The sequence below is a fragment of the Rhinolophus hipposideros genome (genome assembly GCF_964194185.1).
Source record: "Rhinolophus hipposideros genome assembly, chromosome: 15".
Lineage (NCBI taxonomy): Eukaryota > Metazoa > Chordata > Mammalia > Chiroptera > Rhinolophidae > Rhinolophus > Rhinolophus hipposideros.
Genome location: NC_138061.1, coordinates 62,113,939 through 62,130,127, shown reverse-complemented (window position 1 = coordinate 62,130,127; position 16,189 = coordinate 62,113,939). Strand labels below are relative to the sequence as shown.

General features: G+C 40.8%; 2 protein-coding genes across 5 annotated transcripts in view; one reads left to right on the top strand and one right to left on the bottom strand.

Moving 5' to 3' along the window:
* Nucleotides 1-2,519, bottom strand: part of SHLD2 (shieldin complex subunit 2) — a 96,347-nt gene extending 93,828 nt beyond the window's left edge. For 2 of the 3 annotated variants that reach the window (XR_013995022.1, XM_081075034.1), the window contains exon 1: nt 2,427-2,519. The gene's annotated coding sequence lies outside the window, so the exon portion shown is untranslated. The remainder of the gene's footprint in view (nt 1-2,426) is intronic. The other variant, XM_081075035.1, reaches the window with a different exon arrangement.
* Nucleotides 2,520-2,559: 40 nt separating this feature from the next.
* The window catches only part of GLUD1 (glutamate dehydrogenase 1), a 32,592-nt gene continuing 18,962 nt past the window's right edge, over nt 2,560-16,189 (top strand). The window contains exon 1 of one of the 2 annotated variants that reach the window (XM_081075036.1): nt 2,560-3,288. In XM_081075036.1, the coding sequence (XP_080931162.1) occupies nt 2,844-3,288 (445 nt within the window). In that variant the 5' untranslated portion in view covers nt 2,560-2,843. The remainder of the gene's footprint in view (nt 3,289-16,189) is intronic. The other variant, XR_013995023.1, reaches the window with a different exon arrangement.

Below are 16,189 nucleotides of genomic sequence, written 5' to 3'. Positions count from 1 at the left end.
GGCAATAAAACTAAGGTTTTAAACCACTTTCCTCAAAACCGCCAAAGAATTTCATCTGAAGAGAAAAAGATATCTACATGCTTAGTGATTCTAATTACTTTATTCTGAAACTTTAAGGTTTGGGGATTTTTTGGTGGTGGTGGGGTGCAACGTAAAGGACAGCACTATCAAGTGAAAAGGAAATTTGGTACCTTAATCTTTTGACCAAGGCAACTCAGGATTCAGTTTGGAGAGTATTTTTCACTGAAAAACGTAATACAAATATAAATCATGACTATCAGTTATCTAGCAAATAAGGTAAAATATCAGCTCCATCTTTTTTGCTCTGAGAATATACTGAGATAGATGAATGTAATTTAATTGATCTACATTGTCACCTTATACTTTGCAGAATATTGTGAGAATTAAGAACATTCTCTTCCATATTCTCATAGATGAGTAAAGTGAATGTCAGGAAGCAAAGTAATGTTGCAGGTCCAAAAGATGGCTTTTAAAACCACCAAAGGATCATCCTTGTAAGAGACACACAAAGGAGGACACAGGGACTAAAAGCAGAAGCCCACGTGAAGACAGAGGCAAAGGCAGAAGTAATGCAGCTGCCAGCTAAGGGATGCCTGAAGCCACCAGGAACTAGAAGAGACAAGGAAGGATCCTCCCTTGAGCCCTTCAGAGGAGCTCAGCCCTGCTGACACCTTAATTTTGGACTTCTGGCCTCCAGAACTGTGAACTTGATTGTTTCCAGCCACCAGGTTTGTGGTAGTTCGTTGCAGCAGCCCTAGGAAACTAATATACCATTCTTCTGATATTCACGCACAGTTACTGGAAGGAATGACACGTCAAAACATTTACTGAGTGCCTAGCAGAAACCAAGCAATGCGCGTTCTTGTGCAGTTTAATTATCATGCATCCAGTTTAGAAGACATCTGGAGGGAAATAAAATACAGGATAGGAAACAAACATACCCTAAGGCAAAGTGTTTGCTAGTTAAAAAAAGATACCAACAAAATGTCAACCTCACCTTCTGAAGGAATTTCCTGACAAATTGATATAACTCCACTTTGGACTTGGTTTTTTCTCTGTCCATTCCCTTAAGTATTTTAGTGGATTAAAGCTCTCTTCGGGGGTTAATTTAACTCAATGCAATTTGTAAAAATGGGGACAAAAATCACCGAAGTACATTGGGACCACAAAAGCTGGTAATGGGGCCTTCGGCAGCGGGTCGTAAAGACTGAGACATTAGACCCTGTAAGTACCAAATCACCCATCTGAGTGTAGAAGGTCAGCATTTCTCATCAAGTATGCGTAAGTACATAATTAAACCCTCGTGTGACTGCACGTTTACAAATCCTAACCTGGGCCATTTAACATGCACATTCCTGAGAATTTCCTAGGGAAGTATTGCATTTCTATAGTCTCTTTGTTCTTAGACTATTTCAAGAACATGTTTCTGTCAACATAAGAAATGTCCAAACCTGAAGAAAAAAAAAATGTTAAGAATTTATGTGAGCCAAAACTGAGGACAATGCCACGAAGCAAGATCTCACATGCTCCTGCGGATAACAGTGTTGCAGTTTCCTTAGGCATTTGGAATTAAAAAAGGAACTTAGGAAAAGTAGCAGAGGGAGGGAGACAGCAAGGGGGGGATGGGATTCCAGGGTAGTGAAGGCTGTGTGCTCCCGGGAGGGTGGTCACCCTTTAGCGGGAGGGGTCCGAAAACAGGGTGTCATCCTAGACGCGCGGAAACAAAGGGCAGGGCTTGCTTACGGGAAAGATAAGCCTCTGACGGAGAAAAAGTTCCCTTCCCGGGGCGGGACTACCCCCCGTGACGTGCCCACTTAGGAATGTATGGTTTCTTACGGCGCTCTTTCCTTGCCCACAAAGCCAGGGGGAAGCACCATCAGTACATTGTACAAAGCTCCAACAGTGATTTACATAACTATTTTATCTCAACATCGTCGAGCGGTTGAAAGAGACAAAACTAGAAATTTACAGTGGTCAAAGCCAGTCGATAAGGGGTCCCCCAGCCCCCAGGCTTCCTCCTCTCCAGTTCCTGCAAGCCACCTCAAAAATGCAGCCGGGGCTGACGGCGAGCTCTCCGCGGTCCCGCCGCAAACGGCGAAGCCCTCAGCCGCCCTCCACCCGCTGCCTCTCCGGCTCCGTCAGGACCGCGGGAAGCCTAGCCCGGGGTGGCGGGATGGCCGCCCCGCCCGGCGCGGAAAGGAGGGACACCCCATGACTCAGTCCCCGGGCCCGCCGCCAGACCGCACCACCTCCTTCCGGGCGCAGTCCCCACCCCCGCCTCTCAGCGCCCTGCAAGGCGGGCACGCCCCTTCCCCGGGCGGGCCCCCTCCCCAAATAGGCCCCCTCCCCCAGGAAACAGCCCCGCCACCCACCTCCCCCCGGCAAGGTCGGGGCCGCGCACAGACCTGAGACGCCGCCTCCCGGCAGATACACGCAGCCGGCGAGGCCCTCGCCCCGCCCCGCAGGCCGCGAGCATGCGCAGTGGGCCTCGGTGCCCCGCCCCCCCGCGCCTGCGCGCCCCCGCCGGCACGCGCCACGGCGGGGGGGGCCGGGCGAGGCCGCGGCGGAGGCGGAGGCGGAGGCGGAGGCCGGGCTCCCTGGGCGGCGCGCGCCCCTACCCCTCCGCCCTGCCCCTCGCCGGGGAGGTTGGCCCGCGGCCCCGAAGTCGGTCCTCCTGGTTAGGCGGCGAGCGCCGGAGGGGAGGGGACAGCTACCGAGGCAGGAAGCTGCGGCTTAAAAGGGCAGTGCGCGCCGGGCCCGTCCTCCCTCCCTGCGTCCCCGAGCCTCCCGCGCCGCTCTCCTGCGGCCTCCGCCCCGCCGCCATGTACCGCTGCCTGGGCGAAGCGCTGCTGCTGTCCCGCGCGGGGCCCGCCGCCCTGGGCTCGGCGGCCGCCGACTCGGCCGCGCTGCTGGGCCGGGCCCGCGGGCAGCCTGCCGCCGCCCCGCAGCCGGGGCTCGCGCCGTCCTCCCGGCGACACTACAGCGAGGCGACGGCCGACCGCGAGGACGACCCCAACTTCTTCAAGATGGTGGAGGGCTTCTTCGACCGCGGTGCCAGCATCGTGGAGGACAAGCTGGTGGAGGACCTCAAGACCCGGGAGAGCGCGGAGCAGAAGCGGAACCGGGTGCGCGGCATCCTGCGGATCATCAAGCCCTGCAACCATGTGCTGAGCCTGTCCTTCCCCATCCGGCGCGACGACGGCTCCTGGGAGGTCATCGAGGGCTACCGGGCCCAGCACAGCCAGCACCGGACGCCCTGCAAGGGAGGTGAGCGCGGAGCCCAGCCCCTCGCGCCCTTCCCCGCCACGGCGGCCCCTCCCCCACGGCCCCCGCCGGCCCCCGCCCCGGGGCTGTCAGGCTCCCGACCCTGGTTTTTCCGCCGTAACCCACCCACCACGATTGGCCCTGGCTCCCTCCCCGTGAGGCATCGTCCCGGGCTTGTGCCTGTGTCGATGCTGTGTGCAGAAGAGATCCTGGGGTGTGTGACACACTGGGTGGGTCCTGACGAAATGCACAGACTCAGAAGGGAGCGATGACCGGCCTATCTGTTTGTGCCTCTTGCAAGTTTTTGTGGGCTTCTTTGACTCACCGGAATGCCAACTGAAGTAACTGTTTTATGATTGTTGTCACTCTGTTTTACATCAGTGACAGATGATACAGGAAAATACAAAATGAATTGCCTTCTAGGTTTCAAATCTAGACAGTTTCATTAACAAATTAATTCACTGATTACACGTTGATCTTGTAAAATTTTTTTCTATCCAGACAGCTTCTGTGTCGTACAAAATAATAATAATGATACATTTGCCGTGTAACATCTGACAAATAAACACCGGGCGTCCTGACAGTAAATCTAAAGGGTGTAGACTGCACGATGGCCCGCCAGCCAATGGAATGAAATAGCCCTGGGGGTGTGTGCTGTTCCAGGCTAACTCCAGATTTGAGCTTAGGAAAAAGATAAGTAAGAGGAGAAAGGAGTTGAGTCGGTGACAATTTGGTAACCACCAAGTTATCCTGTACATAGTTTAAATCTTTGAATTTCTCTTTGGCTTCTGCATTCGAATTGCTTTCTTTGAGCAAATTAAAACGTGTTTCCCCCGCCCCGTTTTTTTCCTCCAATAAGTTGCAGAATACATCTTTAACGGTGCTTAAAAGTAACCTGAAATAGAAAGGGAGGTGAAGAGACTTGCTGGGGGTTGCACAGAGGCTGTAGGGCTGTGCCCTGTGTCTGGGTAAGCTTGATACAGGGTTCTAGGATACCAACTGACTTGTAATTTTTAGAAATCTCTCTACCAGAAAAAACTGAGCTCTGCTGGCATTCTCATCAGGGAACAAAGGTTGTTTCAAACTGTTTAATGATTTACTTGCTAAATTCGCGTTGACCCCACCCTCTTCTGGTACAAACCTTTAAATATCCTCTAGCTCTGTTTCTTCTAAAACCAACGTTTGAACCACTTTGACCTCCCAATTTCCCTTTCCAGACCAAAATAATATAAAATGTACACATCGTCAATCTCCTACATCTCCTTCCTTATTCCTACCACTCCCTTATTCTCTAAACCAAGAATACAAGTTCAGAATCGCAAGAAAAGCAAACAAGGATGTTGGAGGAAGAAGCAATTAGCAAATACTAAGTTGCAATAGTTCTCTAAAATGGATGTCAAGTTTGTGTTACTATCTTGTTAGTATTTTCCACTGGCTAAAAAGATAGATGAGTAAACTAGTGTGTTTGGTTTTTTTCTGCAGGGTCTGATTTAGTTGGACGGTCTTTATATTCTTCTGTTCTTTATATGCCAAACCCTCTCCTATCTATATACATCACAACTCCACAAATGCACTAAAATTTACCATAGTTTGTCAGTCCTCTCCGTCTTGTTGCCACAGCAGTTTCAATATCAAAATATTGAACCTAGCAACAAATTGCATTAGCCCATCTTGAAGCACTGTTACTGTAGACTTGCTTGTAGTAGACTATAAGATAAAATTCTCTTAGCTTATACCATTTACAAGAAGGCATGCTACTAAAAGTACTATTAACTCTCAGCATATAAACAGAGAAACTGAATTGCAACTAATAAATAGCAAGTGTTGCAAGGTAATATGAATGAAAATTGGCCTCTTTATATAAAGTGATAGGTTTATTCTTTTTAGGAATTTGAAAGACTATGGAGAGAATGGGGGGGGGGGAGGATTGCATAGCTATGAAAGCCCTTAGAAATATTTTAGTGTGCTTAAGATAGCAGTATGCAAAAGGGATGATGAGCAAAAATTTGGATGCTGTAGACTTCCATGTTTTGCTATCATGACACTTAGGATCTTCCGACCCAATTGTCTGATTGCAGAGAAGGTATACTCTAAAAAGAACTTACTTTCAATGGGGTGTTTTCTCCAAACAAAAACTTAAAGCTTTTTTTGACTCATAAGAAAGTCGTTAACCTCCTTGGCTCTACTCTGGTCTTACAAATACAGAATATATTAATTAGGTAATTGAGATTTTAAAAGATGCTTTGGATAATCCCTATACACTTCACAAGTTTTTCCCTCTGAAAGCATACTTGAAGCATGCCTTAAGCATACTTCAGCACACTTTTCTCTCCCCATCCTCACTCAACTGCTTTCTCTACCAGTGTTCTTTGCAAAACAAACAACTTGTCTGCTCCTCTTTATCCTGTTTCCCAACCCTCAGCTTTCTATATCTAGTCTTTCCTTAATAGTGACCTTATACTTACCTGAGTTTTCTGAAATAAAATTCTCAAGGTTGAAGCAAAGCAACAATCCAATTACAATCTCTGTAAGGGAAACAGGTGGTTTCACGCTCTGGGGGTGGCTGACGTGTACTTTATACCGGGTAAATATTTAATAATATTGTTTTTGTGCTTCTCTTTTCCCACATACCATATTTAACTGAAGCCATTAGATTTGCATCTAATTTTTAAGAGTGTGCAACAGGCCCTGAAGGGGGACGTTTTAAGGGAGGCCTTAATATTTTCAGCTAAGATGAACATTGTGGGAATTTCTGCTTTTATTTAGATTTTTTTCAAAAGTTCTTATTTATGTCTTTGAAAACATGCATGATTGTTCCTGTTAACTTTCTCAGAATAAATTATGGTTCTGCCTGAGACCAATCTAACTTTTTAGAAGGAAGTTTATCATTTGAAAGTCCATTTGAGGGGAAAGTACAGATTGATAATAGCAATTCATTGCTGTAGAAGCAATTTAACTTTCTCTTCCAGCCTGACCAGCCCTTGTCTCCTATTAAAACTATTAACTTGGAAAAAAAAAAAACTATTAACTTGAAATTCCCTGTGACTAACTCTTCCTATTATAGAATTTTCTAAAATTATAATTTAAATAGAGTTGATGGGCTGTAAATAGAATCCTCTGATATATTAACTCTAAATCTTTCATTTAAATACAAATAACACAAAAGAAAAAGTGTTCCCCCTGTTAACCTGTTTTAAGAGCCAAATACAAAGCAGTAGTAGGAGGTAGATGGTCTTTGTTCTTGTCTTTGGGCAGCAGGATGCCCGGCTGGAGGGCAGGAGAAAATGCAGTATTAGCCCACCTCAGCCTCTGGGATAAAATCGTGTGGTGGATGGTAATACTTTGGAAAAGATGCAGAAAGTACTTTTATGTCTTCACTGAAAAGAACAATTTCTGATTTCTCTGTGCTGAATTGACAACCATCAAAACTTGGGGAACTTTGAATAAACTCACACTTTCTAAAGTGTGATTTGTGTATCTGCTTCTTTTGCCACAAGATAAAATGTAGACTTTATAGATAAATTTAGGATTAACTCAATCTGAAAGTTCCGTTAGATGACAGGTAATTTGTATGTCTCCTACCCCCTAACCCTGAGGTTTTTGTTGTTGTTACTGTTGTTTATAATACTTTTTAGATAAATAAGGGACTGTGTTGCTATTATAAAGGCCTTTTTATTTCAGAAAAAAACGGGGAAAAACAAGCCAAATGCCTCTAAACACCCCCCACCAAATATACCATGTTTTCCTGAAAATAAGACCTAGCCGGACAATCAGCTCTAATGCATCTTTTGGAGCAAAAATTAATTAATATAAGACAGATCTTATGTTAGATAAGACCTGGTCTCATATTATAGTAAAATAAGACCGGGTCTTATCTTAGTTAATTTTTGCTCCAAAAGATGCATTAGAGCTGATTGTCCGGCTAGGTCTTATTTTCAGGGAACCAGTACTAAGGACGGAAAAGCTAAGATGATGGTGGAGACCTGTTATCAGATTGTCATTCAGTCTCCGTTGCCTTCTGTGAATCCATCTAGCTACTTTGCTTTCCCAGCAAAAACCCCACGTGCAGAAAGACAAACACTTACTGCTCACTTACTGTGCAAAGTACACTTCGCAGGAATTGGAGTATCAAAAATTGGAGGATAAACACCATTATGTATTAAATTTCAATTAAACTGGCAGTGTTGAAATTTTAAGTACAAGAAATAAAAATTGAACGTGAACTTTCTGGCTTATAGTTGGGAAAAATTGGGTTTAGCACTGTTGTTTTTTGTTTGTTTGTTTTTGTCCAATTATGTTAGATACTGAGGGTTCTGCCAGGAATCAGTGAAGACTAAAAATAACTTTTGGATGTTTAAAATTTCCTAAGCAATAGTTTTGACATGAGACTTTTAGTTGTTGGCTTTTTTTCACTATTTATTTTGCATAGTAAATTAGGTTTTCATAATATAAATAATAAAGGAAAAAGCCTCTAATTTAATGTAGTACATAAATGGCCCATGATTTCTCTGCCCAACAAACACCAGTTAAAATACATATGTATGATTCGAATATTCAAATAACAATGAAAGTTACAAAATGAAAAGTGAGGCAGCTCTACCCCCAACCCTTCCCCACAAAATAATGAACAATCTTAAATCCAAAACTGTTATCTAAAACGGCTAGTTATCCAGATGAATCAATATTTTCCCCTTTCCAGGGGCCGAAATTAGTGCAGATTGAAGTTCTCACCGTCAAGACTGAAGTATGTGAAATACTATTGATAAAGGCAGGAAAGATTTTAAGAAGGGCAAGAAGACGACCTGGGTGGGAGAGGGCTGCTCAGACCTTTTTAATTACCATTCACAAGGGCAGTGGTATCTGGGAGATTCAGCCTTCACAAAGCAAGGGGAACAGTGCTAGCTAACATTTATTGAGCTCTATGTGTACACGAGGCATTTTGCTAAGAGCTTTTCATGCATCGTCGCTTTTATTCCGCATAACAACCTTATGAAATAACTTTTCCTCAATTTTCAAACGCGGATACTACGGCTGAAGAGTGAAGTCTCTTTCCGCAGGGTTACACAGCTAGTAAGCAGTGGATCAGACTCCAACCATCTGATTCCAACACCCCCTTTCTTGATCATTATTGTCTGGGATTTATTCATGTAAAAAGTTACAAATTGTATCTCGGGGTAAGCACTGATTGAGAACCAAGTCATGCCACTGGCACAATGATTCCTAACGCTTTGGATCATTTGAAATTCGTTAAAACCTTTAGAAGACCTACCTTCTTTCCAGAAAATAAATGCATATTCAAACAGCTGTGCACATGGAACTCATTCATAGATGATATCTTTAGAGGCCCATTTATTTTAATTACTTAGTCAATGAAATAACATTTTTAAACAGTTTTCCATTGAAAGAGATTTGAAGAGCTTTGGTGTTTATTATGTAGCCAGAACAACACATTTCTCTACCAAAGTGTTACTATATGTATCTGTTTTTCAATAGAAACATTTTTAAATGGCTTTCTTCCAGTGTCTCTTTTTTAAAACTAAGCAAAGTCTTTGTTTATCAAGAATTGCTATTATTTTTCCTGATTATTCTTGGAGAAAATCTGTGAGACCTAGTTTTTCTAAATTGCTTCTTGGCTAGAGGAAAATGTGAACATGACACAAATGAAGATTATAAAGGTGATCAGTAATGTGATTCCTTTTGCCTTGTATCATCACAAATATGTCAACATAGGCCTTTTAAAAAAGCATTTTGTACATATTGGGCCTTGGGATTTATATGTACTCTTTTAATCCCTGTTACCAAGAGAGAAACAGCAAAGAAATAATCAAGGGTAATAATACCCATGTTAGGGGATTACTCGATAAGGACTATGTTCATTACAAACTATAGACTATATTCCAAATCAGTTTTTCCCCCTGCAGGCAAGAGTTTTTAAACTTTATGCTTAAAGAACACTGTTTAGTTCTTGAGGCTTTCTGATAATTAATGTGTTTATTGTATGTCTTTTAATTGCCTACTCTCAGGAACCATGCTCTGTGCTGGGGAACTATCCTTAAGAGTTTTTTGGTGTGTTTTTTCTTTTAAAGCTGGGTTTTTTTGTTTGTTTTTTTGAAATGGTTTTCCATTGGTTTCTCCAAAGTAGAGCAGAATCCAAAATCTCCTCTGCACTATGTCATTCTTTCTTTGCTTTAAGCTTCGTATTCTGTTTCTCCGATTTTCCTTTTCCAAAAACTGTCAGAATGAAGTAGTAGGTAATAGCAGAGGAAATTAAAAGTAAAGGGCAGATAAAACTTTTTGAAGAAGGATAGTATCATCCAACAGGTAAGATATAGAATGAAGAGAAGAGTCTTAAGGTATCTCAGATTTCTAGCCTGAGACACTGGAAGAAAAAATGGTGTCAGGAATAGAAAAGTGTTCCTAGGAAAGGAATGGGTTTTGAAAATAAAGGAAACCAACGATCCTTGGGCAAATTGGAAATACAGGCATATACTTTCTCAGTCTTCCCCTTGCAAAGTGTAGTCTCTGCCTGGTGCAGGTCCACACCTCATCTGTCTCTATAATTCTTCTCTTCCTCTCTTAAGAGTCATCTCAAATGTCACTTAGACTTGTAAATAATTTAGATGTAACTGGATATCTGAAATTTCAAGTCATTACCCCTTTGAACCTTTTTATAACAAGTTACTGTTAATCTTTTGCTAAATGTTATCCAACTTCATATTCACTGATTTAGCTAGCATCATTTCCAAGACCTGTTTGGTATGGTGTAGTTAAGTTTACCCTTAGAATTATCAGAATAAGGAATCTATTTAAAAATGAACAAAATCTTCCTTTAAATGTATATTCTTTCTTCCATTTATCGGGCAGTTAGTTAAATACTCAAGCACAAAACAAAGCTACATTTCTGTAGATACGTATGTATGTAAATGCAGGGAAATGATTTGGGAGGATATATATACATTTAAGTTGCTAAGAATGGTCACCCTGAGGAAGACTGTAGTTACAAGTGGTAATCGGGAGACTTCAGCTGTTTCTGTATTTAAATTTTGATGAAAACATATACATATGTGTTATATAATTTTAATGTTTTAGTGAAAAGAAGAAATGAAATATTTTTCATTTCATTTTTCAAACATCAGTTAAATGTTAAATATTTGTTTCCCAGAAAGTCTGTCTCTTCAAATTGCTTAAAATAAAGATTTTGATAATGGATTAAAACACGTATCTATTTCCTCTGTAATATAGAACAATACATGGTTACTGTCAGAAACAAAGTGTATGATTTTGCTTAGCATCTATATGAAATGTTCCCATTGCTGAATGAATCTTTATCTGAGACTTGTAGTTTACATGATCATTACTTGCTGATGGGTGCTAGTTTCTCACTGTTTGTCTCCTCTCCTCATTTTTAATTAAGTTGTGGTATGCTGTTGCGAGTTAGGAAGTATTAAGTGAGAAAATAGATTCTACTGAGTAAATGGCAGGAGTGTTACTACATGAATTTTAAGAGCTCTAAGGCTTTTGCCCTTCTGGGGGATTCTATGCTTGTGGCTGTTGAATAAATCGTTTCTGAAAAATGAGAGAATACAGTTGGAAATTTGATTTTTGATGAATAAATCAAACCCTATTAAAAGATCCAGGTTCACATAATTTTAAAAACCATTTGAATGATCATGAGTGTTTCATGATTCATCATAAGAAACAATGGTGACTTAGTCACTAGGAACTTTTTTGTATGTTTTTGATTTTTGAGTCAGCTAGCAAGAGGAAAAAAATTCAAGCAAATTCAAGCTATTCAGTTGTGGTTTTTACTGACTTTTTCAAGCTAGTGTGGTTTCTTCATCACCATAGCAACTTCAGCTAGTTTTTTATTTTGATTTCTCCTAGAAATTAGTGTACACCAGTCATTAGACTTTTGAGGATAGTAAGAAATATCTTTGGTAAATAAGTTAAAAGGCAGAGAACTATACACAGCTTTGTGTTGTGTATAGTTTGCAGATGTCTGCATTTCATTAATGTTGTTTTGAAACATCTGGATACCAGTTAGCTCAAAATAACAGCTATATAGTTAATTTAATTTATCTTGAGAATAAAAGGGGTGATTTCAAAGTTCCCACTGCAGTAGGTACTTAATTCTACACCAGCCCTCCCCCTAACTTTACCAAGTTTGGTAAATAACAGACATCATCATAGGTGGTGTCTCTTCCGTTTCCTGCAGTGAACTGAGAGCACAGATGCCCCTGTCAGCCTGTCCCAGGGTGGCCTTGATCTGGGTCATCTCCACTCACTTTTTACTCGTTTAGCCAACTTTTCGTTGAAAGTATTGACCTCCATTCCTTGAATCTTTTACACCTGCCAGCCCTGTTGTTCAAAGACTCAGTTGATTCCTTTCCAAACATAGTAATGCTAGTGTCAAAAGAGGCTAACAGATAGCAGTCTAAGACTTCAGGATACCAGGAAGAAAAAAAACAAACTGTGTTTCCCCGAAAATAAACCCCAGTTAAGATCATCAGCCAGATGGATGTATTAGTAGTCATGACGATGTTCCAGAAGATGACATGAGTGTATTTGAATAAATGTAGATTGTTGTACATGAAAAAATAAGACATCTCCTGAAAATACGTCCTAATGCGTCTTTTGGAGCAAAAGTTAATATAAGACCCGGTCTTATTTTCAGAAAAACATGGTAGTTTACTTTTCTGCATTTCTAGAATAAAAATTTTGCTATATTTTCTGTCCTTGTGACCCCATCTGATCCGTTGGTCCTGCTCACCTGTAGCCTTCTCTGCCACACTTCCCATCCCACAGAAAAGGAGGAAAGGCTTGGTTTTATAAAAAGTGAGAATATTCAGACTGCAAATATTCTTCTTGCTTCATTTTACTTTAAAACACTTTAAAGTTTTTTTGGTTTTCTTGTATGTATGCGTATATTACCTGTTATTTGGTGTTATTGAACAACTTTGTGTTCAAATTGAGTATTCTTGATATACTTACTAGTAGGCATTCAAAAATGCTTTTCCCTTTCTTTCAAAATTTTGAAGTATGTCACATCATTTTATCCTTCCATTCTCTAATTCTGCTAATTTCTCCTAATCTGCTGAATTTGTAAATCTAGTGGACAGTATCTTCTGTTTTGCAATCATATTCTTAGTGTCTGTTGGAATGTGGTTAAGAATTTTCCGGTGACAGTATATTTTTAGTAATTATCTTTGGTTTCCAATCCCAGGAGAGAAAGAGCAACTAGCTTTCCCTGGGTGTGGGTAACTCCTTTATTATTGGAGTTTGTTTTGTCTCAAGTATTGCTACAGAGTATTTTATTTATGGGGATTCTTTAAGACTTTTTGTTTTTCAGATTAACAATTTAAGTAACCCTGTACTAGTGTATCTGCCAACTTCCAGAAGTAAGAACATTTAAGTATCACTGATTAGTTAGAAAGTTAAAACAAAGGCCTGTTTCTTCTTTAGCACAGGCTGTATTTGCTTCTGGGTCCTCCCTACCTGGTCAGCTCCAGCGCTTATTCCCCTGATTCTTCCTTTATAGTTCCTCCCACCTCGGTTCATTACAAGTTCTTCATTGGTTCATAGACTGCAGGAAAATGCCTGTGGTGTGAAGTAATTTATGCAACTTTACTTCTTCAAAGTCTTGGCAGTTGAGCTCTCTAATGGGTGTGGCTGGGAAAGAAATTTTCGCTTTGCAAACAAGAATTTCCTGGGTTCTATCCAATGGAAACGTTTTTTGTTATACATGCACAGTTTCTGACTCATCATCCCAAGACTTTTGCAATAAACTAGACATTTTATTGACACTTTTGTAGCTGGAGGGGTCTAGTTTCTAGTATACAGGTTTTCCTCGCTATCTGAAAGTAGAGCTTTCCTAAGCCGAAAATGGCATAAAGTGAAGAAGCTGCCCATTAATTTATATGGAAAATGTTTGAGCCTTCCCAGTCACAAAAAAATAGCCTACCAAGTCGTACCAAATAACACATAAAAGCTAAAACAACACTAACAGAGAGTAAAAACAGTGCCATTCTCGCCCAGGGTGCATACTGCCTGTATAACAGCTCACTGCAAAACAAACGCCGAGCACTGTTTCTGATTTTTTATAAAGGTGCAAATCTCTTCAGATTTCTTTTGGTTAGTGTAAACAGGTACTAAAGTAGATCTTTCGTAAAAGTAGAGCAGTGTAACTTGAAAAGCAGGGGATACATGTATTAATTAGAATTGCTGTCTGATTTATAAATATGACTATTTTGAGACATTTTTTAGTTTCCCACTGAATGCGTTAATTGTAAGCACTGGGTAAGACAAAGTACTTTTTCTCCACTTAAGAAAGCAAGGAAAATGAAAATAACTTAGTGACTACTTCCAACAGGCTCTGCAAAAGTAATGAAAAATGTCCCTTATGTGTAACAGGTAGGGTTTCCAGGTGGGAATTCCCGCCCGTTCTCAGGAATTGTTTTCGCTCTCCTGTTCCCAAATCCCGAGAAAAGTTGGTTGGAAATCGGGAAAATCGGCTTCTTGAACCCAGTAATACCCACAATGGGAAATAAACGTACTACTCACAATGTATCTATTCACAATGTATCTCTTAGACAGTTTTCCTATTTATCGATAGGGTTTCCAGGTGGGATTTCCCACCCATTCTCGGGAATTTTTTTCACTTTTCCGTTCCTGAATCCCAAGAAAAGTTGGTCAGGTAATTAGGAAAATCGGCTCCTTGGACCCAAGTGGTTGGTAGTATCGGCTGTCACTTTGTGGAAACGATTCATAATGGAGAAGAGAAAACAGTTTATATCTGGGGAACGGGAAAGCGAAGAAAATTCCTGAGAACAGGCGGGAATTCCCGCCTGGAAACCCTAGTAATAGGAATACTAATTAATAGTAAACTATTATCTCCATGAAATCAAGGTTCATTAAGCTGGTTGTTTAAACTCCTGCCAGGTTAGACTTTTTTAGTCCTTTCGTATATATGGACACTTGTGGTGAATTGTGTACAACTTATTTTTCAATGTGTATTTGAGTGCCTTAATACCTGCCATTTTTTGTATTAGGCACCAAGAGTTAAAGCAGTAAATAAAACAAAGTCTGTCCTCATGGTAGAGAAGCCAGACAGTAAACAAATACATAATAAATTCAATGATAAAATATTAAATAAGGTAGAGGGCGCTAGAAAGGGGGTGAGGAAGAGGTGCTATTTTAAACAGGGTGGTCAGGGAGAGCTTCTGGGAAGGAAGAAAGTTTTTAACAGACACCCGAAGGAAGTGGGGAAGGAAACAAGCTGTACAGATAATTTCCGTATGTTAAAAAATAATAATAATCACCTGTCATTTCTCATTCCTAAAATTTTAATAATAAGTAAATTTATTCCACAAATATTTTGAGAACTCATCATATGTATAGTTGTTCTAACAGCTCACTTTTCTAAATATAATCGTTTTATTTTTCCAATAGGCCAAAGAAACATGTTCCACTTCAGAATTTGGTCTTTATGATCACATACATGACAGAAAATTCTCATAAAACATAGCATTATGTATAAATAGATGTTTTCTGGAACATATAAGAAATCGGCTTTTAAAAATGGCTAGGGAAGTTGTCTCAAATTGCCAGTTCATAAGATGTTAGTGTGTATATTTCTAACTAAAGTCTTAATAACAAGTAAATTTATTCCACTAACTAAAACACTTTTTTATGTTTCTAACTAAAAAACTTTTATTCCCAGAATTCTTTAGGAGAAATCCCTGGATCTCCCATTTCTTGTAACTCTTAATGGAAGTTTTACCCAACTTTATCCAGATAGCCTTCATCACACACACACACACACACACACACACACACACACACACACACACACACACACACACACACAGACACTCTGTCAGGGCGCCCTAAGCGATGTGTAGTTAAACAGCCTGACTCAGGCTTTCTTCCTTGGGATTGAGAAGCAATGCGCTGTAAGACTAGAGAGAACGGAAGGTGGCTTAACCCTGCAGAACTTAGAAGGGTGATTGACCAAGATCCCTAAAACCAAAGCAGTGGGCATACGTACGTACTGTCTGTGTGCCTCTACCAAACATCCAGTCACTTCTAAAAAGTACAGGGGCCTTAAGACCCAGAGTGGCCTATCTGCTTGTCCACTTCCTGTCCTGGCGGAAGGAGTGAAGGAAATTGCTCATCCCCAGGAAGGAGAGATGACTTTCTCAGATGAATCTCTTGGTTGAAAGAGGCTAGCAATGGGTGAGCATGGTAACACCTCTCTGGGCACACCTGTTTGAAGCTAAAACCTCTATTTAGACATCTGATATCCAAGTTGAATCTATCAACCTGTTGACTATCCATTTGCCCATATTTGTATGTTATCAGAAAGCAAAATTCACGAACTCCCTGCTACCAAGTCACCCAAACCAAAAAGAAAAAGAAAAAAGCCTTTGCTGAGTTAGTTAGTTGCCTTCCTAAAAGTGTAAAAACCATTCATTTGAAGGAAATATTTGTCTTGTGGAATCATAGTTACTGTTACTTCCCACTGGCTTGTAACTCCCCAAAGGACGAGACTAATTCTTACTCCTCTCTAAATCCCCAGGAACTCTGTTGGATGCTTTTATCTATCTAATACCGGAAAGCAAAAACTGAACTTCAACTGAACTTCGACACCAGTCTTTTCTCTTAGCTTTCAGAATACTTAAAATCCAATTCAGTGCTCTTTCTGTAGTTCTTTCTGGGTGTCTACTCAGCAGCTTTTCCTTTTGACCTTTCACATTGACTTTTCCTTATAAGCTACTTCAAGTGTTCTTGGAAATAACCAGGGTGTGGAATACAAAAAGTGAAGACATTTTCAATTTGAAGCATTTTTTTAACCGGTCAGAAGGATGTTCTCAATACATCCCCTTTCTCACCCTCACCCCTCTTT